At 44.1% G+C, this 25,004-nt stretch overlaps 1 protein-coding gene across 8 annotated transcripts in view; it reads right to left on the bottom strand.

Moving 5' to 3' along the window:
* Nucleotides 1–8: 8 nt before the first annotated feature.
* LOC114875593 (tyrosine-protein phosphatase Lar) overlaps nucleotides 9–25,004 on the bottom strand; it is a 160,691-nt gene continuing 135,695 nt past the window's right edge. For 3 of the 8 annotated variants that reach the window (XM_029186030.2, XM_029186029.2, XM_029186031.2), the window contains exons 7-21: nucleotides 23,897–24,007; nucleotides 23,288–23,563; nucleotides 22,693–22,977; nucleotides 21,754–21,777; nucleotides 21,071–21,171; nucleotides 20,663–20,992; nucleotides 20,436–20,586; nucleotides 18,995–19,291; nucleotides 10,368–10,507; nucleotides 10,102–10,304; nucleotides 9,862–10,028; nucleotides 8,431–9,791; nucleotides 8,144–8,370; nucleotides 4,573–6,379; nucleotides 9–4,498 (exon numbers count right to left, since the gene is read on the bottom strand). In XM_029186030.2, the coding sequence (XP_029041863.1) occupies nucleotides 4,430–4,498; nucleotides 4,573–6,379; nucleotides 8,144–8,370; nucleotides 8,431–9,791; nucleotides 9,862–10,028; nucleotides 10,102–10,304; nucleotides 10,368–10,507; nucleotides 18,995–19,291; nucleotides 20,436–20,586; nucleotides 20,663–20,992; nucleotides 21,071–21,171; nucleotides 21,754–21,777; nucleotides 22,693–22,977; nucleotides 23,288–23,563; nucleotides 23,897–24,007 (5,549 nt within the window). In that variant the 3' untranslated portion in view covers nucleotides 9–4,429. Of the gene's footprint in view, nucleotides 4,499–4,572; nucleotides 6,380–7,185; nucleotides 8,058–8,143; nucleotides 8,371–8,430; nucleotides 9,792–9,861; nucleotides 10,029–10,101; nucleotides 10,305–10,367; nucleotides 10,508–18,994; nucleotides 19,292–20,435; nucleotides 20,587–20,662; nucleotides 20,993–21,070; nucleotides 21,172–21,753; nucleotides 21,778–22,692; nucleotides 22,978–23,287; nucleotides 23,564–23,896; nucleotides 24,008–25,004 lie in introns of those variants that run through there. The other 5 variants (XM_046287615.1, XM_029186032.2, XM_029186033.2 and 2 more) reach the window with 5 other exon arrangements.

Here is a 25,004-nt window from a genome sequence, read left to right on the forward strand (position 1 = left end):
TCGGTACGTTACGTTAGTTATTAGTTTATTAATGCCACATGGCAATACATAATGTACACATTATTTCTCCTCGTCAACAGACTTCCTATTACACAATATTTAATTTGTATAGGTGTTAATTAGTAACATTGCATTTATTATATTCACTTCAGCCTGTTGTATTCTTTCTGGCAAGAAAGTATCACAAAATAATTTCCCATTCTTTCAACGATTATTTAGTATTTGACTTATTCTTTGTGTCTTTAATTCACATTTTTCTGAGGATTAACGACTGCAACTGGTCGCAGTCTTAAGTCGAGTGGAACAACTCGAAACGATCTTACAATAGGGTAACAAACTCGTCGTGGTATTGCACGGAGCGTTTAATGGCCGATTATGCATTGTTAATGTTAGATACTGCTCCGAATACGCGAGTTGTATGCTTTTCAAGAAGAAGAATACAACAAACCACATATATTGCTATACATTTTGGGATGTAAAAAAATTGTAACACTAACAATAGACACGCAGCTAAAGTACAACGTACACAAAAGTTTTGGAATGATATAAATAAACGTAATAACGTTACGATCGGTACCTTATAAATATATGAATATCGTGGACTTTTTTTGTATTGGTAAATTCATCGAATACAATTTAATTAAGCTACCAACTTATACAACTAGTAATATGTTTTATACAATCATTTAACTTTTCATTTTTCCATAATATTGTATTTTTAGTCTGGAACTTTGAAGCGAAGTTGTCGACCGTATTGGCAAAACTGCACTTTGTGCAGCATTTTTATATGTTATGTATGTATGCACGTATGTATATATATATATATTTTTTTTTTGTCGAACCTTATAAAGTATATCGCTTAAAAATTGAACGATAGAGTAATTTTGAACATTTCAAAAATTATTGTGCCATGATTTTTACAATTTATCCCGTTTCTTTGTTACGAATACTGTTCGAATTTTGCACATCGGGTCGTCTTTGAACGGAAAAACTTTCGAAACTGGATTCTCTTTTTTTTACACGATATCGGAGGGGATTGTTTTTCCGTAACAAGCATTAACAGCGAACGACATCGATTTTTCGTTATCGTTCGAGGAAACCTATTCACTGATGTACCTTGAATTGCAAGCCTATTTAAGAAAAGTTTGTAGCAAACGTAACAAAGTTTCGTATCCAGTAGAACGAGTCGACTTTCGTTAAGCTTCTATACATACCGATTGTACTTTTCAGTAGTAACTGATTCTCGTTGAAGAAACTGTTTAAAATTGATCTCGCGATCGCTGCGTTTGATATAACAAAAAAGAAAAAAATAATTAGTGTCTCTTCATTGCCAGAGTAACAGCGTTGGAATTTATGTTCCACGACAGAAGTACGATATCGCGAAAGATAAGTTAAGAGACAAACTAAACGTGTTGTACCTAACTGGAGATGCCAGTATGAAAAGTAAACGCGACGAATGAAGTAATCGTTTCGTGTTCGTACCAAAGGCCAATTTGACTTCGAAGAACGTTTCGAAGATGATCTCGTAAACGTATTTACAAGTGAGAAAACGCTACGTATCAAAGGAAACTAGTACTGCAACGTTTGAACAGACAATGTAGAGATACAAAGATTAAGTAGTCTATTTTTCGTAACAACGACGACCGAGCCATTTAAGTACTTTGACAAGTACCGAAGATACACGCACCGGGAGTACATTAGACGCAATGGCCTTCAGTCTTACAACATGAAATAAACCGAGATACGAGATACGAATAAATGCATGTTCCTGAACTAACATAGTATTCACATAGTATTCGATGTAAATCTCGTGTAAAAAAATAGGTACGCAAGAAAAATTTGCGTGAAAAAAGTCAAAAGAACAATGTACAACGATGTTAAAAAACAGTATCAAAAGATGCGTCGACGAAAAGGAAAAAAAAAACAAAAAAAAAAAAAATCCACGAAAAACATCAAAAGGAAACCTTACAAATACATAACACCCTGCTTTTTCGAGAGAGGAAAAAAAGAAATATGTATATCGATCTTGACAGTCTGGAAAATATCCACAGCTTTGTTTTCTCTTTTCTCTTTAAATGCGTACTCTCTTCATTTGTAATATTTATAATATTTATATATATATCATTTTGTTTATGTATATTTATATTCATATTCATATTTATATCTATGTAATGTTGGTTTATGACAGACGGTGCATTTATGTACAGTTTTAGTCACAATTCCTGACCCTCGAACCACTTTCAACCGAAAGAAGCGTTGAATAGCTTGCTTTGGAATTTCAAGATCGAATCTAGACGAATAATAATACTGATCTCTTTTCGAACGTTTAAAACAAGCACGGACGATCCAAGTCGAAACAATGTCAAAAAGAAGAAAAGCGAAAGGGTTGCTTCTCTCGTAAGCGAACGCGTTCGTTATCGTAGATTACACTTGCATAGTTCAGCGGTAGAATTTGATGCTCTGTCGTATTGAACGGTGGACATTTCGAAATGGAGAAGACGTATATGTATAAACGAGCATACGAGCTTATTGTCCTGAATAGACTACGAACTTGGTAACTCTGAATCGCAAGTGACGTACGCGTCGAAAGTTATCAAAAAGGATACGCCGATCGATCGAAACACGTTTACTTTTCTTCTTCTTTTTTTCCCATTGATTCGACGTTTCCATTATCGGAGGAACAGGTATCGATTAGAAGTTTCGTGAATTCCATAGACTCGAGATTCTCCGATTGATTTTTTCGATAAATTGTACTAAGAAGAAGCGTAAGGCGCCTCGAACATTGAGGCAACTCAGTCTGAGGACATAAACCGAGCCAGGAATGATCCAAGTTAGTGGCAAACTGTTAGCTGAGACATCTGGGAAAATCGTAAAAGTAGTCGAGGTAGAAGCCTGCGATGGAACTTTGTACACGAGGGTATCCAGGGCTCGGGGGAACAGTACGCGAATCCAACATACAGTGCTTCTAGTTAAATTAATTCTCATAGAAACCTGCGCAACCCTTTCGTGCGTTTTAATCGAGTATAGGCACCGTTTCCTTTCATTCTTCTTTCATTCGATCCAGTTTCTTCTTCTCCTCTAATGGCATCGCTTAGACACTCTAATCCTTACAACAATCGCTTACGATCTACTTAAAATTACAGTAGGTAATGAGAAGATTCCTATCGTGCGTAATGGGTTCATCATGAATAATTGTCGATTTGGCAGTATGGTAATTTTCTTGTCGCTCAGCGAAAAGGACGAAGGTTAAAAATGATCAAAACGAATCTTCTATACGTTCTAACGAACATCAATCTGATACTGTTCATTCTCTATTTCCTGAAATCGGATAAAAATGAAAACTTTCGAAAATGGAATTTATATTTTCCGTTCGGTTAAAAGGATTGATCAGTTTTTTACGATCGTCCTTTAAGCATCTCTGCTGCATTCTCGACTTTTATTACCGAGACTCTCGCAACTCTTCTGTCCTCGATATTCTTAGTCGTAACCACGACGTAAGTACTTTTCGAACGCGTGCTCGATCGGTGTTTCTAACTCGTTCTCAGACGTTACAGCTTTACCACAGACATGGAAGCACTTTTCTTCGACGAATAGGAGAACATTTGTTTGAACTTATTTTGTTTTGTTTCACGTATCTTTGTGCCGCAAGAAATAACGCGAGGCACACACGATCGAAACGATGATACTCTTCACTCGTTCCCTTACGTTTAAATTATCTAACTGTAAGCAACAACGATTTTCGAGTTTTCGAACGATCGAGTTGGATATGTTTCGGTGATCGAACGTTCGACTATGATCCCTTTCGAATCGTAGATCGAATCTCCCGTTCGATCCTATTCGATTAACTCAGTTGTTGGAAAACGTCCAAGTTGCGATTCCCTGTTTTTTTTTCTTCTCTCGTTTTTTGTAAGTTTTCATTATTTTTTTTTTTCTATTGTTATTCCTTGTTTTAAACCGTAAAAGAAGTTTCGATAAAGAATATTTCTACAGAGATATGATTGTTTCTACGATTCTGAGCCGTAAACGGTTCTAAACGGCAGTCTTGTCCCGGTTCGTTCATTCGGGGTAAGTTCTTTTTTTTCTTTTATTGGATATAATCGAGTGGAACGCGTACGCGATACGATCCGCCGTCGAATACGAAAGGTTTTCGTATATCTTTTGACTGCTGCGACACCACCGACTAAAGATACACTTGGCTAACTACACGGTAATCGCCTTTCTACTGTACCTTTCTCCTCGGAAAGGTATGGCTACGAATGGTACGCGTTATTCCCGGAATCATGATGTAGACTACATACTTACAAACTTACACGATTTTAGCGTCGTACTAGACGCGTCGCACTTTAGCACGTTCCCCGACGTCTCTCTCGTTTCTCTGTCGATCTCTTCTGTCCCTGGTCGAGTCTCTGTCCTCGTGAGTGTCGGGTTGTCAGTTGGCGTAATGATCGAAAGAACCCAAGTATTCCAAACTGGCACGATAGCAGAACTGATACTGGTCCTAGAAAAGTAAACACGGTCGTTGTTATTCGCTCTTTACGTAAAAGGAAATTGAAAGTACAAGAAAGAACGTACCTCGGTCTGAACCATGGCTGGACGTTGCGTTCGCAATATTCTGACAGTTTGGAAGATGTCGACCACCCCTTCGTACTGCATGCGTTCCAAAACGATGCTCAGCGTGATGAAGACACCCGTCCTACCAACGCCTGCGCTACAGTGCACGGTTATAGGACCGTCCTGACCGAACTGTTCCTTCGTTTTGTGCACCTGTCCGATAAAATCGATGAAACCGTCGCCGGATTTCGGGACACCCTGTTCCGGCCAATCGATGAACTGGAACTGCCTGACCGTGCGGCTCGCTCCGTCCCTAGCATCCGTCACTTTGAACTCCCGCAGGATGTACTGAGGCATGTTGTACTCCGCGATCGGATCTACCACGAAACACTGATACCGAATCGACCTGTCGGACGGCCAATACTGATGACACTTCTCTCTCCCCATTTCCTTCAGTTTCGTCAACATAACCACGATCGTTGAGTTGTGCTCCCAGAGCATACGCCAGAAGTCGTCGGTGGTGTCGCAGAGAGGACCCTGGGTGGCGATGTAGGCACCCCGATACCGGTAACCATCGATCAGACTCGCGTTAATGTAATCCGATCCTTCGATGTTTCGTTGAGGTTGCAAGCATACTCTGGTGCACTCGTACGGCAAGATATGGACCAGTCGATTTTTATGCTTGTTGCAAGGCAGATTCGCCGATATAAATCGCGACGAGTCCACCTTGATGTTGGACAGTTTCTTAAACTCCAGCTCCATACCGGTTATATTGTCGAGCTCGGGCTGCATCAGCTTCTGGATGTGGGAGTGTAAATTTCTCGCAGGCACTTCCGTGTTACCGCAGATCACCGCCTCGTAAAGAGCGTCGTGAATGAATATGTACTGATCCTCGGTTTGTACCATGTAGTTCCTTTGGGCGCGAAGGCAAGTCACGTGGCCGTATATGTCGATCATTTTCTCGTGTTTTATCCGTTCGAGCATCGAATCGATGACGATGAAGCAACCGGTCCGCCCGACACCGGCGCTACAGTGGACGATCAGCGGCCCGCTCTCGGGTGGATTCAACGATCTGACTCTACGTAGGAACTGCAAGAACGGGGCTGGATGCTCGGGAACGCCGTGATCCGGCCAGGCTGTGAACTGTAGCTGCTTTATCTCGCGTCTCTCCGAGTAACCGGCTCGAGATATTTGGAAAGTTCGAATGCAATAGGTAGCCAATTCTTGAATGTCGGTAATCGCGATCGTCATCAAACCGTACGTCTCGGAACCTCTGCTCGGCCAATACTGGTCGCACTTGATCCTCGTCCGTTCCTCTAGTTTCGTCATCATAACAATCGTGCTCGATCTAAGTTCCCAACACATCCGCCAAAAATCACCGAACGTTTCTTGCAGCGGTCCTTGAGTGGCTACGTACGCGTTCTGTTTCCTGTAACCGTCGCAGTAGTTGGCGTTTATGTAATCCGTCCCCGATATGCCGTCGATCGTTTGCAAGATCACCCTGGAATGATCGTAGGCGATCACGTTCGCGTAACGATTCTTCGACGCGTTTACTTCCATGTTCGAGTGGTCCCAAGTGAATTGTTGCCCCGGCTCGATCGATTCGTACTCCTGACTGAATTTTAGATTGTCGTTCGCTTTCAGACGCTCGATGTGATTTCCTAGCTCGCTAATAGGAATAGGTGGATGAGATGCCATGCCGGGCGTTTGGAAATTCAGACGGCGCATCTCGACCGGATCGGATGGTGCGTGATTCGAGCTGATGTCCGCGGCCATCAACGGACGAGTTACAGCCGCTTGATCCGGTGCTTTGCACGGTTGTCTTCGCCTGAAGCAAGATTATTTATTTATTTATTTATTTATTTATTACAATATACGGGTATGGCCCCTTTTATAAGTGTCCAACCATTTACATAACTTGTGATTAATTATCAGACGTCAAAAATATGCCTTCATCGAACGCATCGAAATGCAGGACTTTGATTCTTTTTATGCGATCGAAAACGTGTCGCAATTTAGGCAAACATTTAGGCAAACAGTTAGTCGCGAATCGTTCGCAGCTGTTCATAATAGTTAATGTTGTTAGACGCGCGAAAACTTGCCGTTTAAAACGGTTTTTGTTCTGCGTCACACAGTGGGAATAATCTGTTTCAGCGGTCAAAAATCTTTAACTTTTGAAGGAATGAAGATAAAGTAATATTTCTTTTATCTTTAATGAAGTAAGGAGTAAGGAGGGAAGTATTCTTCATTACTTAAGGAACATTAAATACGTTATTTATGTTAAATGATACTTAATTAATTAACTAACACAATAACGTTACGTACCTACTATTTAAATTACTGTCTTAAATTTTTCGTCTTTCTGACCTATCAGCACTCTCTTCATACGGTTTCTTTGGTCGACCTTTTAATATGGTAGGTACACTGTTTCGTTCATCTAGACCTTTTATAGAGAATTTTGTTTCCAGCCATCGGGAATTTTTCGTTAAAAATATTTTTTATTGCAATACGAAGATTTGTATTTACTTTTAATTTGATTATAAATCCCAGCAAGATTAATACTAAATAATCGCGGTACGTCTTCATACTCAACTCTACACTTTTCTACCATCTTATGAACAAAATTCTGTTCACTGCAGTAAAATCACACTTTATTAATGGCCAAAGTTTCTTACATAAATATTCTTTAAACTGGTAAATTATTTGGTTATAGACGAATATAATTCGTCGTGTACGGGTCAATAACACATGGTACAATAATATTACAATTACAGCTGTAGGTAATTATTGTAGTTAAAAATAAATAGTTTTGTGTATACTTGGTTCATTCTATCCTAAAAGACTCAAAGTTTAATTATTAAAAAAAAAAAGTGTTGCCGTATTTAATTTTATTTAATTCACTTAAGTTGCTTCACCTATTTGAATTTCAAAATTATATTACTCAAAAATCAAAGCTCCTCGAAAAGAAATCTTTTGTATTCATTATTGCTAGACAGTCCTCTTTCCATGAAGTAAATAATTTTATTTTTTTGAAAACCCCGAAAAATCAATTTTTGGCCACAGAATCTGGTTTTCTTCCCACTGTGCTTCGCTACGACTTTTCGTTCGCGAGATATGCTCCCTCGAACCGAAACATCATTTAAAACACTTTAATATAACTGTCTCGTTCGCGCGATCGGACCTCGCACTCGTACGCGGCACTGACCTATCCCCTGGCTAGGAGTGAACGCGCGCGCTGGTCAGCTGCTGACTCAGCCTTCCTTCCTTTTTTTTTCCCCTACTTTTATCGCGTGTACGCGCTTCCAGGAAAAAAATGTGGGTCAGATTATTTCTCAGAATTTCAACGCCATTCATCATTCATCTTGTATTAGCTCGAACGGTAAGCTTTAAAGTCTTATATTTCGGGATCTAATTCGCGTATCTTATTGAAACAAAATGCACCACCAACGGCAACTTTTTCTCTACCATTTCATCGGCTTTAAGTCGTTCTAATGAATAGCAGCTAACTAGAAAAATTTGTATAAATTACAGACCCGTATAAACGAGTCAAAGTCCCGCCGCAGCGTTACGGTAAAGCGACGAGGATACTTACTTTTTAATGACGAACAGAAGTACAAGGAACACACTGACCATCAGCGCGGCTATTATCGGGCCAACTACCCAAACCATCCCAGGCTCTTGACCGCTGGTTTTAACCGATACCTCTGGATTTCCATCGACCGGAGTGTTGGGATTAGGACGGCGAGGTGGTTCGCCAGGTGGTACTTCCCGCATGTCGAGCGACAAGTACTCGGAGAAGGGCGACGACGTGTACAGATGCTGGAAAATAAAATGTTTATGTACCATTCCACTGTTTTTTCGATAACCTTTTATCCTTACCTTCCTCGGCGTGTCCACCACGGCACGAACAAATATCCTGTACCGTTTGTTCTTCTCGAGCTTCCTGTTCTCGTAACCCTCGTAGATATCACCGCTGCCCAGGTGGAACGTGTACGGAATATCTCTGTGAGGAAATTTCGCGGCGATATAAGGCGCGTTGTCCCTTTCTTGCTTGGTACCTTTGCCCGCGATCATGTCCTCGGTTAACTCGTCCGGTTGCTTGTCAGCCGTCGACTTGTCTTCGGGCACCACGATCAAATAGTAATGGGAGATCGGTCCGTATTCCTCGGAGGCTTGCGGTAGAATCACCTGAATCTCTTCGCCGTTCACCACCCCGTAAAAATCTGGCTTGACCATCGGCTTCGGCGCTGCCATTTGCGTGGTGACAGTGATTTTCGCCGGTGGTCGGTACTGACCATCCCGAGGTACCGCGCTCACGTTCACGTTGTACGTGGTGAACGGCTGCAGCTCGTTTATCGTCTTGGTCGTCACGGACGGATCCAACAGCAACTGTCTACGTGACACGATCTGGGTTTGCGTGATACCCTGCGAGTCGACGAACTCCTTCACCGCGTCGAACGACACTTTGTAGTTCATCGGGTTCAGCCTGATAGGCGGTGTCCAGGAAAGTGTCATGGAATGGGTGGAGGAGTCTGGTGCTCTCAGATTCAACGGCACGTCTTCCGGCTTTACTTTGACCGTCACCTTCTCGCTGAGTCTACCCAGACCGCTCTTGTATCTGGCGGCCACCGTGATCGCGTACTGAGTAAACTTTTCCAAGTTAACCAAATCCGCGGACTCGGTCAGCCCGACGGTTTTCTGTTTCCATTCGTCCAGATCCTCGACCGCGGTGGTCGTGTAGAAGATTTGATAGCCGACGATCTTGCCGCGATTTGGCACCGGTTCCCACCAAACTTCCACGCTCGTGTCCGACGTGGCAACCGCTTTCACGGACAACGGAGCCCGACCGATATCTTTCTCCGTTATTATCGTGATCTTCTCCGAATAGGGACCGCTGCCTCTCGAGGTGTACGCCCTTACGTGGAACACGTACTCCGTGTTCTCTTCTAAATTCGTGAAAACCGCCCTGGTCTTTGTCGTGTTTCTGTCGATGGTCGTCGAATGATCGTTCTTCTTATTAAACTGGACGTCGTAACCGATTATCTGACCGTTTCTGTGCTGTCGCAGAGGCCTGTCCCATGTCACGCACACGGTATCGGGAGTTTGGAAGAAATAGGAGAGATTCGTCGGAGGACCGGTCGGTTCTCCTTCGGGACTGAACCAATATCGTACCGTCTCTTGACCGAAACCGATCGCGTTCTGTCCAGCAACCCTAAACTCGTAATCCACGCCTCTCTCCTCTGCGATTCAAACGCGAAGTTAATGAGAAATTGAAATTTCTTAACACGAAAAACGTCGACAGATCCTTACCCAGATCCTTGATCTTGTAGGTGTGCTGACTAGTGTCTTGGATGAATTCCTCTTTCAACGTCTGATTCTTAATTCCGTACCTGATTCTGTAACCTAACAGATTACCGTAGGTTTGCGTAGGTTGCGCCCACTCGAGCTCCAACACGACGGGGTCTCTGGACAAAACTCTGAAAAAGGATAGGTTTTCTCGCGTGATTAGCGAGTCGAGTGTTTCGCCGACTATCAAAGAACGAGACGTACTTAACGTTAACTTGAGGCCGATTTGGTACACCACCGGGGGTTCGAACGTGAACCGGGGTCGAACGATCGCCATCCCCTTTTCTCGTGAGCGCAGCGACCTGCACCGAGTATCGCGTGTCCGGTTGCAGACCGGTAATGTTCACTTCCAGCACGCCGTCTTCCTGAACGTCGCGTCGTATCGGCTCGTTCAACAAATCCTTTCCCTAAACGCAGATCCGCGACTCCCGTTAATCGAAATTTGCCTTTTCCACCCTGGTACCACTCACCTCTTCCCTCACTTCCTGAACGTGTATATGATAACCTCTTATCACGCCGTTTTGTTCCTTCGATTTCGGTGGTTTCCATTCGACGTGTATCGCGGTCGAATTGATCGGCGTAGCTTTCACGTCTTGAGGATCTCCCGGAACTGGAACGCAACGTACAGTTAATCGATGTCCTTTACGCTCGACGGTTTATCGCACATCCCAGTCGCACGTTCACGTACACGTAATCGCAATCACACGTGAAAGGGGGAGGGGGGGAATATAATGATTAAATAATATCGTAACGAGGCGGTAAAACCTGCAAAATAAACGTGAAATTTTAACGAGAACTGAACGAAACAAAAAACGGGTTAATTTGTCGAGCGTGTCCGTCGTAAGCACGGTCTGATGAAAAGCTATCTAAAATTCAGTATGTATTTTCCGCTACAGTACGTAAATCGTTATATTCGTTTAAATCAAACGTGACAATGAAAAAAAGAAAAAAACGATTATATCAATGAAGTTTGTAGGTACTTGTATCGTTTAGTCCGTACTTGGTCGTCAATCGTTTGTAAATTCGTAATAAAGATAAAGATCGCAGCAAAAAGTATGACAAATCAAAGCGTCGTATTGCAATTAAGAATTGCGAGCGGAAAACGAAAAATGGAAGAAAAAGAACGTAAACGTGGAAGAGGAACGAGAGAGTAAAGAAAAATTAACGGAGAAAATATACATGCCACCAATCGCACACGGACAAAACAACGTACAAACAATATTACGAGGTACGCGGTACCTCATGCTCTACGTCCTTACGGTACGATAATCCTCCATTTGAATACCAATAATATATGATTGATTTTTTTTTTTTCTTTCTTTTTTCTTTTCTTATTATGCATTCGATTCGAGGACGCGAATATACGAGACGCGCGGATAAAATACGTGATTTGCCGGCGCGATTACGTTGGACGATAATGCTATACACGGCAATATTGGAGAGTCCATGACGAAACGAAGCAGTTTTACACGCACGTATCATATGCGTACAACATGTGCGGCGATCTACGATCATTGGTGCTGGGTGTGGATGAAAACTGTGCCAACAGAATCGTGCATTCGTGTTTTTCGTTAAAACGTGCAAGGGTAACAAAATGTATCTCGTGTATTTACAGTTACCCACATCGATAAGCCGCATCGATATAATTTCTCGCGAACGTTGCTACATCGTCTCCCTTGTTTCTTTTTTTTTTCCCTCTACGTTTCGACAAGTTTTCAAACGTATTCTATTTTTTTTTCCTCTATTTTTTTATTTTTTTTTTTTCTATTTTCATTTTACTTTATTTTATTTGTTTTCACAAACTGCGTTTGTTTCTCGGCACGACGTTTCTGTCTCGTGCACATTTTCATCGGCGATAGACGATATACGATAGACGATGCTCTGTACTATCTCTCATGGACGGTCCAGTATCCGGCACCGGAAATGTCATCGGCATTACACAGAAAAAGAAAAAACAAGAACGAAACAACGATCGTGATTGAAACGTAAAAAAGAAAGGAAACTTTAGCAATGTCTACGTACTTCTAGTTTCGCACGCAATTCGAAACAATCACTGCAGCCTCTACGTACTTAGTCTGGCAGAAAATGAAAAATGCGTTGCAAGGGAAAAGGTACCGGCAAAAGAAAAGCTAAACAAACACACGACTGCTGTACGCGAAGAAGAAGAAGAAGTTTCATCCCCACCCTTGGGTTAACCAAATTTCTCCTCTATCCTTCCAATGTACACGCGGACGATTAATTAACAATCACGAATTACGGTCACAATAAGATCGCTATGCAGCGCAAAAAACAAAATTTAGCGAGCGCGTAGTCGCAGCGTTTTCTTGCGCGTAAACGATTATCACTTCGATTTACGTGTCTGCTCTTGCAGCAGCGGCAACAAAAAATTGGTAAAAAAATGACATCTCCAAAACGGTCTCTCGCAGTGAGACAAAAACAAAAGGATATGCGAAAAAATAGACGGAAAAGAGAAGAAAAATATATAGATAACGATCAAGTAGGAAGAAAATTCATGGCACAACTCGAGACGAGCTAAGGGATACTCACTTTTTACAGCTGCGCCCCAAAAGTCGCCAAAAAAGTGGGAAAAAAAAAAACTCGTAAAAATTCGTGTCAAATTTTTCACGTATAATTGGGTATTGAGTTATTAAATATTTAATAATATTTAGGCATATCAGTGGGTAGCATACTACTGATTATTATCAACGTCAACATGGCTTCTTTTACAGCTATTCTTTATGCTTTGATTTAATAGACAAAAAAAACGATAGGGGGTGTCGGGTTGGGGTGGCGTGTGATAATAATTTTCGTCTGTTTCGCTGGTGAAACACGCACACGCGCACTCGCTCTATCCTTCGTTCCCTCCCTCCCACGCGTTCCATTCCAATCGTAACCTTTTCTGCTCTATCCGCAGATATTTTTTTCTTTTTTTCTTTTTTTTTTTTTTTTTTGCCGCTCTGACGAGAAATGTCGGTGGAGAAAAATTCTCTATTCGAATCGATCGTTAAATCGAACAAAATATCGCTTGCTCCTCGGTTGCAGTTGGTCGCAGAGAGGCGGGAGATGTGAGAATATCTTTTTCTTTTCTTTCATCTGGCATGCGCAATCACTACTCCAAATATGAAATAACTAAAGGCTCGTGTCCACCTGCCCCCTGCCGCCGAGAGAAAGACCTTTCGTTTCTTTTGCGCGCGACTCGTTTACCGACTCCACTTTCCTCAACCGTGAAAAACGTATCGGAACTCGCCACCGAGGGGGACGCAATGCAAAGAAAGATAGACAGAGGCAAAAAACAGGGTTAGAGATTAAATGAAGAATGAACGAACGGAAGAAAGAAACGAAACATTCCGTCGTTTCCCTCGTCGCGGCACGAGGCATCGAGAGGGAAGACCTATGATAAAGTGTCTACCGAAAAGAAAGCTATAGGAAGGAGAAACCATAACAAGTAACAAGAAAGGATCGGAATGTACCGTGATGGTTCGGCTGGTGTGAAAACCGACAGGATCTCGATGTAAAGCTACGTGTGTATTTAAAGGGAGGAACAAGGAGAGGATTCTGGTACGCGGTTCGTCCGTGTTGCTCGTACGGAAAAAATTCCCGAATAAGTTGATAAGGATATGCGAGCGAGGAATGTATTCGAGGAAAAATTGTTCTGTTTTCGCAACTCCAAAAAGTCACCCGCAAAAAAACGGTAGCTCGATGAAAAAAATATCCATTATATTTATATTTTCATTTTCCTGGGCAGTGGTGGTAGCGGTGGTAATGGTGGTGGTGGTGGAAGATTTTTTTTTTTTTTCCAAAGAGAGAGAGAGTGAGAGAGAAAGGGGTCAGAGAGACGGTCCTTTTTTCCCGAGCCCGGTCAAAAATATTTCCGTCCCTCTTCTATTCCCTTTTGTTTTACCAGCAGCATCCATCCGCGCATTCACCCATGCAAAAATCACAAAATTCTTCGCAAAATACGCACGTGGGTACGACCGTGAAATGACGCGGATCGTTTCCGGAGCGGTCGCGATTCGTGAGTGCACGGCACGCGAACTAATCGGATTTCCGGTTCGGTTTCTCGACTGTTGATTTTATCTGCGGTGCCAATGGATCGGAGCAAAGGAGATCGAAAGGGAGAAACATGCGTTTGTTAGGGTCTCCGAGGGAAGAATCACATGACTGGGGGTTGAAAAAAGAAACTAAAAGGAACGTTGATCCCTTTTTCGATACTCTATCATCACAGGGACGTTAAACGATACGATAGAAACCGCAACTTTTCTGACAGATCAAAATACAAACGTAAAAGACATACACATACAGAGTGGTATAACTTTTTCTGGATACCTAGGAAAAGACGTAGAAATATCAATACACGACATAAAAATGTAATACGTACGCAATAATACATAATATATAGATATATATATATAGAGAGAGATGTAAAGAACGTATCGTACATACCGAATAAAATAGTAGTTTAATATCAAAGATACGATGGTAAACTTACAGAGAGACAGAAGATGGAAAAATAGGTCGGTGAAGTTGCATGCAGAGAGCAAAGGGTGCACGTATAGATAATATAGTAGAGAAGGACTGGTGTGGTGGTATCATTCCAACGAGCTTAGCCAGTGTAAAGAATTAACGAAATCCCGTATTTAGGATCCATCGGTATTTCGGTATTCGTATCGAGCTAACAGAGGATTCGTACAACGAGACTTTCGCTTGCACCGATTCGAATCGGTGTCACGGAGAGATCTTTGCTCGATGAAAATCCTCTTCCGTATCGAAGCGAAACTCGTCGTCGTTAACTCACCTCCGCGTCGAACACGAATCCGTTTGTTTGCTTGTGGCCACGGACTCGTCGTGGCTTTCGAACAAACGTAGCAAGGTAACGAAGAAGATTGCATGGATATTGGTATTCAAATGTTTCAAAGTGAAATCGGTTTCGCGACGTTTCCCTTCGTTCACGACCGGGCTACTACGTCTCGACGGATGAAACCCGCGCTCAGGAGGAATACGAGCCTCGATCGCGAGGTGTTCGTTCGCGAGATACACGCCTGCGCTTCGATTCCTCCAGTCATCGATCCTTTCAATCGCGATCTTTCTCCTGCTTTCACGCGACTCCTCGACGTCATCGACGTTTACTCTCGCATCCCGTACTCTTTTACGCACTCGCTCACGCATTCACGCATGCACCTGTTCGCGATGATCGCGAAACGCTCATCTCGACGCACCGATTAAATTGAACAACATTGGGAAACGCGGCCAAGAAACGTCGAGATCGATTGGCGATCATTTCGAAAGGGTGCGAGGTTCAAAGATTGCACGACAATCGATAGTGGGGGTGCGGGTGCTTTTGCTTGAGAAGGGTGCTCTCAGTGCTGGTGCTCGGCACGATATATCGCGTCGACTATGGCGATTGATATTTTAAACGGGTGAATATACAAATTACGGTGCGTTGCGAAATATTACGGTGCTCTTCAATACGAACGAACGAACGAACGAACTGATCAATCGATGTATCGGGTGCGCATACAGTCGCAGTGCACGCGTGCACGCACGAAGCGAAGGAAATCGCGATCGAGCGCACCCTCTTGTTCACGCAAGCGTCCTCCTACGTGCAGGCGTGTGCTTTTAAGCGTTCGGCTGTGCTTTTCAATCTTTTTCTTATAGCAGGACGCTGCGACAAGGCGTGCGCGTCAATACGTATCCCCCCAACCCTTTATCATCTTATTCTGCGTCTTCACCCCGGTACCGTTGATCGATCTTTTCCACCCTCTGGTCGTGCGTGACACGCGCGCGCGACTCGACATGCGTGCGTGGTGGGTGCGAGATCAAAACACGGTGCCCGCTGGAAAAACAATAGATACTTTAAACCGGTGCCCGTGCACACATTTACAACGATGCGAACAATACGTATCGGTGATAGGTTTGAAATCTAATCATAGTAGATATATATATATATATATATATATAGAGATGTAATATAGTGGTGGTGGTAGTCTAGCGGCGACAATAACAATAACGAACGAGATAGACGTATAATACGTATATATACGGCGGTGAACTTTTGTGCTTGACAATGTGCGAGCTTACACGGCAGGGTGCTTTCAGCAGTGCTTTTTATCGTTCCGCCTCGCTTTGCCGAGTCTGCTGTTAGAGGGTGGACGAACGGGTCTGGGTGGATCGGTCGGTCCGTAAACGGGACAATGCGTGGGGAGGAAACTAGGAGTCGGAGGGCTCCGGTGAAACGAAAGAGGATCCTGGCCGTTCCGTGGATACCGAGTGCAGAAGGTTCGAAGGGAACGTCGTTAGAGACGCGTTCGTACGACTTTTCCACCGACAACGACACCTCCACGATACTTCTCGCAACGAACGATTCCGATTTCTCGCGTACGACCAAGGTCTTTGATTATTTTTCAAGACAAAAGACCTTACGCGTTTCTTCTCTTTCCTTTCCCGTGTCGTACGACGCGTCCCAGATCACAGAGAGCCAGAGACGGACTGAAAGACATACCGTTCCGATTTCTTCCCATCGATACCGGCATCGTGTCCTTTCTCCACCTCCCCGTGAAAGGTCAATCGAGGCTCGATAATTGGGAACGAGGGAGTTGAAAAACGTATTTACCATGCTGGGATGGGTGACGGTGCCGAGCGTGCGGTACCAAACGGGAAACGGATAGGATGGATTCGAAATAAAAAGCAAAATCTCTTCATGCATCGGCATGCCATTCATAGGAGAAAGGGTTGATCGCGATCCTGGGCAATGGTCGCGCAGACTCGACGTAGCTCGACGGTATATTTTTTTAGGGTTGCGGAAAAGTTTCTTTCGGCATGGATTCGAAGGACGGAATCGTTGGTGAGATTGTCGAGGTTTGTATTCGGAACGACTCGTGGGACGGTGATTTTTCGGTGAAATCGAGGAATCGTTAAACAAACGAAGGCATGCTCTAAACATGTGCAAACAATAGGTAGAACTAAATCTTAACTAAAGACAGAAGAGCCTTATATATCAGAGATATAGAAATATATATATATGTATATACACATATATATTGCATGTGAAATATATATGTATATAGCGAAAACAGTGCGTTATATAAATATACATATATATATGTATAGAGAGATAGATAGATAGATAGAGATAGAGAGAGATAGAGAGAGATCTTGTATGGTGTATTCGTGTACGTGTGTGTGATACATACGCTTGTTGTTTTTTATTTTATATATATACGTAAGCGTTTCATCGGCAAGCTGCCGTTCTCGTTCACAGACGTCATTTTCATTCCACGAGCAAACCCCACGGTTAATTGTTCTTTAATTTATCCCATTAATTTTAAAACGATGAAAATAAAGCTGTGAACGTGTCTAGACGGTCAGCTTGGCCTCTCTATCTTCGTAACACGTGGCAATAATGAGTCAACGAACTAAAGAGAGAAACGAAACATCTTTACTGACGTGACCACGGTTACCGTCAGAAAGAACATTTAGTGTAATGAGTACATATCATTAGACAGTCGTTGTATTACGTTAGTGCGAGTAGATCTTAAAAACTAGCTGTTCAAAACCTGGATCATCCTCCTGCAAATGCTTTAAGGAAAGACAAAAACACGTGAATGAGTATAATTAAGTATTAGTTAGCGTGTTAAAATGAGTATTCAAGTTTCTTTTCTTTAAAGTGGGGCTTGGAGTTAAAAAAAAAAATACCAACGGCAACGAACAAAGGGTGAGTTGCGATTAGGCCCTGTAAAAACGATAAGAAAATAACGTTTCTCGTTTTAATTGAATTCCTTATCTTTTTTTCTTATTTTCATTTTTTAAGGGCTTTTTCGTCACGTTATAGCTGAGCTCAAAAATCGGTTATCAGCTTCTGAAAAATCCGTGGCTGCGTGCACCACCTGGAAAAAATGTTTGGGCCGCTCTAACCAGGGGGGGGGGGGGGTTTGCTTTGGGGAAGAATTTCAGGGCCTTGAGGGGGAGGGGGGCTGGAGTTACGGTATCGTAACTCACGGAGAATCGTTGTCGCAAAAATTCCAAAAATATAAAATCTCGCCAGCCAAAAAAACGTACGGCCAACATTATTTTGCATTTCGTCGCGTAGCTGCCGCGTCCCGTCCAAAAAAATGGGATGATCGAGGGTGTGCCAGAAAAGCGTTATATAGGAGAACGGTGGACCAGCTCAAAAAAAAGGAGTAACGCGAAAATGGTTGTGCGCGTTCAAAACTTATGTTCGCGCAACAAAAATCTAAAATCGTTTATCAGCCGGTCGGAAATTGGCAATAACCGAAAAAATGTAAAGAATCGAAAAAAATTTCTCGCGTTCGACCCTTTAATCTCGTCGATCGTCGTCGCGGCAACGATGACACTCGATAGTTCGTTTCTCGATAGCGTTACAAATGAAACGCAAAAGTGGTTTGTTGAGCGGGATAAGCTTTGCGCACGTTTTGTACAATATTTATACAATGCAATATAATACAATTGCAATGGAATCGAATGGAAATAGAATAATGCAACGATAATGTAATGTAAAAAAAGGAAAAAAAAAAAAACAAGAAAAATTAGAAAAGAAAAGAACAAGAAAAAGACTGTCGACGAAAAGATAACGAAATACGAGGGGTGGATGGAAAAGAGCGAAACGGAAGTCGAGTGTAAGTGTCACGGATGGAAAGAGGCAGGTTCGAAGAGACGTTAGCGGAATCTGAAATCGAAAATACATTTAATGCACATACGTGTGTAGATGATCGAAGAACAGACCGAACGTCACCGGCTCGAGATAACGAGGGCGTGTCGTCGCAACCCGCACTGGAATCGCGCGAACATCTTTGGACTGATTTTTGGCGGGCTTTTATATTTTTGGCTCTTGCGTGACCAACTCTGTCGCGATACATTGTCTTCGCAAGAGTATACTTGAACGCGAAGCGTGGCGCCTGAACTTGAACGCGAATTACTTTTTTATCTGAACGATCCGCGAGGCAACTGACGAGTAAAAGATTGGGTAATGAAAAAGGAAATCCGAGAAACGATCGGTCTCGCTCGAGCTTTCACGCGCCACTCTTCCGATAGCTTGAAGTAAATGTAAGAGTACGGTTAAGTGAACGTTAGTGATACATACCGTCCTCGTGAGTTCTGACCGAGATAGGATAACTCGGAGGTCCGTCACCTACGCTGGTCCCGGCCGATACCCAGATCCGATACTCGGTCCATTTTTTCAATTCGTCCAATACGAAACGAGTGCCGTTCAGTTTGATAATCTTCGCCTCCGAGTCGGAACGTCCGCTCTCGACCACTTGCAGCTTGTAGTACGCGATCCTTCCGTTCGATCGATCGGCAGGCGGAGGTTCCCACGTTACCAATATGGAGGTTGGGCTGATCGCTTGTCCGCTTACATTGCGAGGCGGAGCCCCGGGTACTGTATAACACTCAGTTATAGGAGGGGGACAAACAAAAACGAAAACGTGGCAGGGAAATCTCGTCGGTCGTCGAACGATCGCGGCGCGAACTTCGGTTTCGAGTCTCGAATCGAAGTTACGCGGAAAATCGTGCCATTTACCCCTTTTACCCCGCGGAGTCTTTGCCACTTCTCGTATCACTATTCGAATCGTTACATCAATGATAAGCTCGTCGATCTTATTAACGATTTTTCGTCCGCTTCGTATTCGACGGACTCGAATACTCAAGCTCGAAGTCAGGCCGCGTTCGAAGCCGACCGACGGGAGGATCGAACTAAAAAAATAGTACGTTGGCCATTCGATGGATGTAAGGTTGAGATAGGCGAAAGTTACTCAAGGAAAAACTGACAAGTCGATCCTTGAACAGTCGAAAAAGTACGTGATTAGAAACATTTTCTTACCAACGATCGATTAACCCGCGCCTCTTGCGCGGAGTTAACGTCGTGGATCATACCAGTTCGCAAGGAAATCAGAGACAATGAAAAAACTGAAGAACGGACGTAAACCATACGTTATCGAGAATGAAAAGAGGTGCCCAAAATGCACACATATATCGATGCAGTGCTTAGTGCAATTTATATGTATGATATGTACGTATATATATATATATGTATGTATATAGATATATATAAAGTGGCATCCAAAAACGGCTTTCTTATTTGCAACGCATGCAATCATTCTCACTCTCCCACACTTCACGGTTCAACGATACTCTCTATCTTTCGTTTTACCTGCCCGCCCGCCCGCCCTACCCACTCGTCACGATTCAATGAATCCACGATGCGAATATCTTTACTCTCTTTCAAAATGCTTCTCTTTAACAGGTGTGTCGCGTATCACAATAGCTTACGCTACTTGCGGGAGCGTCTAGCGCTACAGCATCTCCTACCTGCTGTGCCCGGACCGCCGATTCCCGATCATCGTCGTTCACACCTTCCCAACCGATTCCATGGAATCCGACAAACGCGTCTTTTCCAACGGGAATCGGCTTAGCTCGAATCGGACCGATCGGGAATCGACCTCCTCACGGCACTATCCTCGCTGCGTGAACTCACACTCTCTTCTTTTCGACTTTTTCCGTTGGTTCTTTGGTCTTTTGCTTACCGTACTGTTTCGTGCGAACCGGATGCGGTATCGTGGTGGCTCCTTCCCCCCTTTGGCTCCTCGCTGCAAGCCACACGTAGTACAGGGTGTTCGGGTAGAGACCGGTCAGGGTGTAGTTCTCGGTCACGGGTATCCTTCTGTGATGCTTTTCCTGAAATCGAATCACGGTTAAGATAATCAATCGTCTATCGTCTCGACGATCATTTTCACTGGTGAGAAAGAATCACCTGCGCGTACGTATCGTTCCAATACAGCTCATAGCTGAGGATGTTCTCCGCGCTATGAGCGGGTTTGTTCCATTGGAGCGTTACTTTGGTCTCTCCGACGTCAACAGCGGTCAACATTTCCGGTTGACTCGGTACCCCTTGCTGCGTCTTTATCTGCACCGGCAGACTGAGCGGACCTGGACCGACGCTGGTCAGTGCTTGAACTCGGATCGTGTAGATCGTGTGCGGCGTTAAATCCGAGATGGTCGTCAGCTGACTATTGTCAACCATCTGGTACTGCCAGGAGGCCATTTGTTGATTAGAATCGGTCGTGTAATACACTTTGTAGCCCTGCGACGATCGTACGGAAACTGTTAGGATCGTAAGAAAAGGATCTCGGGGTATTCGAAAAATTCACGTTCGACTGACCGTCACTTGTCCATTCGGAGTTTCTGGCTCGTCCCACTGTATAACCATCGTGCTGGAACTCAGTGGCCGGGCTTGGACCTTCCGCGGTGCAGTACCAGGTTCTAGAACGGGGAAATCGGTTTGAGTATACTTCGAAACAAGCTGACGCGAAGACGAACCGTTCTAGTTAGTCACTGGACAGGATAGTACGAGCGAACCCCGGGAAAAAACACCGCAACAACCAAACACACGAGTTCCAGGTAGAGAAATAAAAAAGAAACAGGAAACTTAATCGGATCCACCTCTACCGTGGATATAATCGTGGAATCGTCGCTAAAAGAAAAATAAAAAACACAAAGAAATAGATAACAAAGGGTGTATCGGGTTGTGGTCGATTAGCTACAAATCGTACTTGATGCGAACGCGTCGATGTTGTGCGTGTGCGAACGAACGATGAATGCGTGCGTGCGCTGCGTGACGAATTAACTCGCGAAGAATTAACAAACGGTAGGACAAAAAAAGAAGAATAAGTAAAAAACAGAAGGAAAAGAAAAGAACACCCAGAACAAAAAAAAAAAAAAAAAAAACGAGAAAACAATCGAACAAACAGAACCAAACAGGGTATGAAAAAGAAAAAAAGAAAAGGTAATGAAAGACGAGTAACGCTTCTACGGCACTCTTTGTAGTATAATGATTGAACTTACTGGCACCTCCATTTGTCGATTCCGCTATTAAAAAAAAAAAAAAGGATGAACGATTATTCTCAATGATCATTATCGATTAAGCGATATAATGAACGTATAATGCACGGTGAAAATACGAGTTGTGCAAGCGGTTTACGGCTACTTCGTATTTTCACGAGGTGCGAAGAGTGCTCTACATTATCGAGGAGAGGTGCAATTTCGGGTGCTGTCTCTCCGCGTACTGGTTTTTCTCTTTTCGACAAAACGAAAAGAGACGGAGAGACGTGTATAGGGTAGATGAAAGAGAAAGGGGTGTCGGTTAGAGAAGGAGCGAGAAGAGGGTTAGGAGAAGGCAACGAGGTAAAAATGCAGAGTGAAACGAGACGTCGATGCGCGACGCGACGAACACGGTCCGACAAAAACGCCAACACATGGTGCGAGACACAGAGAAAGGGGGGATTGGTGATGGGTGGAGAAAAAATGTCTTGTCACTTACATGAATCAAATCGTGCGTCCACGGCGGACAGCATGGAAAAAAAGTACAATTTCCCTCAAAAACCGTGTCAAAATCTGTTTCTCCTTCGTGGTGCAAAAAACATTATCTACGTGGAAAAAATTCGTAAACGCGCTCGCCATACTAATTAGCTATCTTTTCGTGTATCACAACGCGAAAAAATACCGTCCGTTCTGCCATGGTCCAGCAAGGTGATCGAAATGACATTTTCCGACGATTCGGAAACCGCGTGCCAAAAGTCGTCAAAAGGTGACTGACGTCTGAATCGAACGGAACGGATGATCATGGCGATGAATTTCCCGCCGCGTCTCGACGAAACGAGGCCGTTTTGGAAAACTGCTGGTAGCAACGGGTCGCGTCGACGAGACGCATGGAAATTTGTAGCGAGGCATTCGTAGTCGAGCAGATAAGAATACGATTAGGGTAATGTAAAAAAGAATACTGACTCGTCTCGCCAGTGGTGACGGTCACCGGGGCACTCGGGGGACCACGCCCAATGGAGTTAACTGCTATCACGTAGAGCTCGTATTCGGTGTACGGACTTAGACTCCGGACATGATAGTACATCGTGGTGATGCCCGATATTTCGGCGTAAGCTTGATCCACGTGCTTCGGCTTGTGTTGGATCACGTAGTACTGAAGCTCGTCGGAACCCTTGTACGACCACGTGAGCTTCACCGAGGTGGCGGTGATGTCGGACACTTGGACGTTTTCCGGTGCACTCGGAAGAGCTGAAATGTGTATCGTAGGCGAAACGTTTGTTCGTTATCCCGTCATCTCGGCCGGGGCTATCGCGTCGGATCGATCGGTAATTAGATGTAATAAAGTGTTTCTTCTTCGCGATGAATAAACGATGTAGCAAGTTGTAGGTAAACCGGCATGCCGCGGCAGGGTGTTTGCGTTTACCCGTTGAAAGTGCATCGTTACGGGACGCTGCAATTTGCGTCGCGTCGTTGGAACACGAGCCGAGCTGTGATCGATCGTTTTACGTTACGCGGTACGCGATAGCCCGCTAATGCGATCTCGTATCCCGATACGAACATTGAACTTTCACCATCGACGTGGCCTCTATCACTCCGAGGTCGCTGGCTGCCGTGCAAGTGTAGTTGGCCGATTCCTGGATGTCCGTCAACATCAGGACGTTTTTGCCAACGGGCAGATTGTCGTCCGGCGTCAGATCGGTCGCCGGATCTTTCCTCCATTTGACGAACGGCATCGGGGCGCCGACGGCCACGCAGGTTAAATTCAAAGAGGCGCCTAACATCACTTCGTTTATCGGGTGCGGAGGAATCGAGAAACTAGGAGGGACACGACGAACTGCGAGAAAAAAAACGAAAAAACAATCATTTTCTCGTTAACAAGCATCATAGAACTATTCGAGAACGTTTAATCGCGGGACGTTGAAATTTCGAGCAACTGTCCCGTCCCGGTATAATATTAGCAGCGCGAATCCTTTGTGCCGTCAGCTCGGTTTAATTACGCTTTAATTACGTGGCATTACTTTTAATTAGAAAACAGGAAAACGAGTGAGTTTACGGGGCCACGGAGCCGAGTCGCGCAACGTTTTTCCAGCGGATGCGTTCAAACGGATTTCCCGGACTTAAACGTCGAGATTCTGGGTCCAACGATCGACTCGTTTACCGAGCATACCTTTTACGTATAACATAGCCGACTTTGAGTACTCTGTTCCCACAGAATTATTCGCCACGCATTCGTACTTCCCTTGATCGTTCACGTCGGATCCGGTGATTTGCAACGCTCCTGAAACAGAACGAAAGAAACGAGTTAAGTTTCATTTTCTTACGCCGCGCGATTCTTGGCTTCGATTTTTCCAAGACGCTAATTGAGTCGGTAGCAGCTACCCGAGGAAGCCGTCGAGCTGAGAAGATTCTATGGAAAGAGGGGGAGAATCCGTTTCAAAGTCTCCTTTACAAAGGGCCTTCCCCCATCTATTCCACTTTCTGTTTGGCCTGGTCGGTTCGTGCACGATTTCCATGATGCATCAAGCAAGCCCCTAGTCGCCGCGATACCACGATGATGAACTGGCTGTTACCAGGCGTGTGATTATCTCCGTAGACGTCGCTCCTTCGGTATAATTCAACCCCTTTCGGTGTCCGCCTCCCTTCCTACCAACTCTTCTTTCCCCTTTCCCATCCCTTACGACTTCCCTTTCTGTCGTACCGAGTTCCGTTCGCAAAGTAAACAGAACGGATCAACGGGATTGTTTTCCATCCTTTCGACGATGACGTTTCATCGAACGACCATGATATAATTAACCGTGGTAATTAATGGCGGCCGCTTCGTCGTCTAGCAGAGAGACGAATGACGAACAACGTCTGAAGTGGTGGAGGAGTAGGAAGGTAGACGCGTAATTTCTTACGGTGCTCGCCGAGAATACAAAACCCGATCGAATCGCGCCTCGCTTGCCGACAACTTTTTCCGTTACTAGCTCGCCAAGCCTCGGCTTAAACGTTTTCCTACGAGTCCAGAGCACTCTCGTATGGATTTATAGGGTTTCGTTGCGAACGTGACTTTCGCGACGATGGAGAAAGAGAGAAAGAGTAAAGGGGTTGGCCAGGGACGGAGGGGATAGGGAGGATCGAGGGCAGAAAACACTCCATCACGAGCGAGAAGCCAGGCAGTTTGATATCGCGTACGATCGGAATACATAATCGAGCCTCATCTACAATTTCCAGTAAGCTGACCAGGAAGGAACGCGTGCTCGTATTGTTATCCCATCCAGTCACGTGCAGGTTGT

The sequence above is a fragment of the Osmia bicornis genome, chromosome 10 (assembly GCF_907164935.1).
Source record: "Osmia bicornis bicornis chromosome 10, iOsmBic2.1, whole genome shotgun sequence".
Classification (NCBI taxonomy): domain Eukaryota; kingdom Metazoa; phylum Arthropoda; class Insecta; order Hymenoptera; family Megachilidae; genus Osmia; species Osmia bicornis.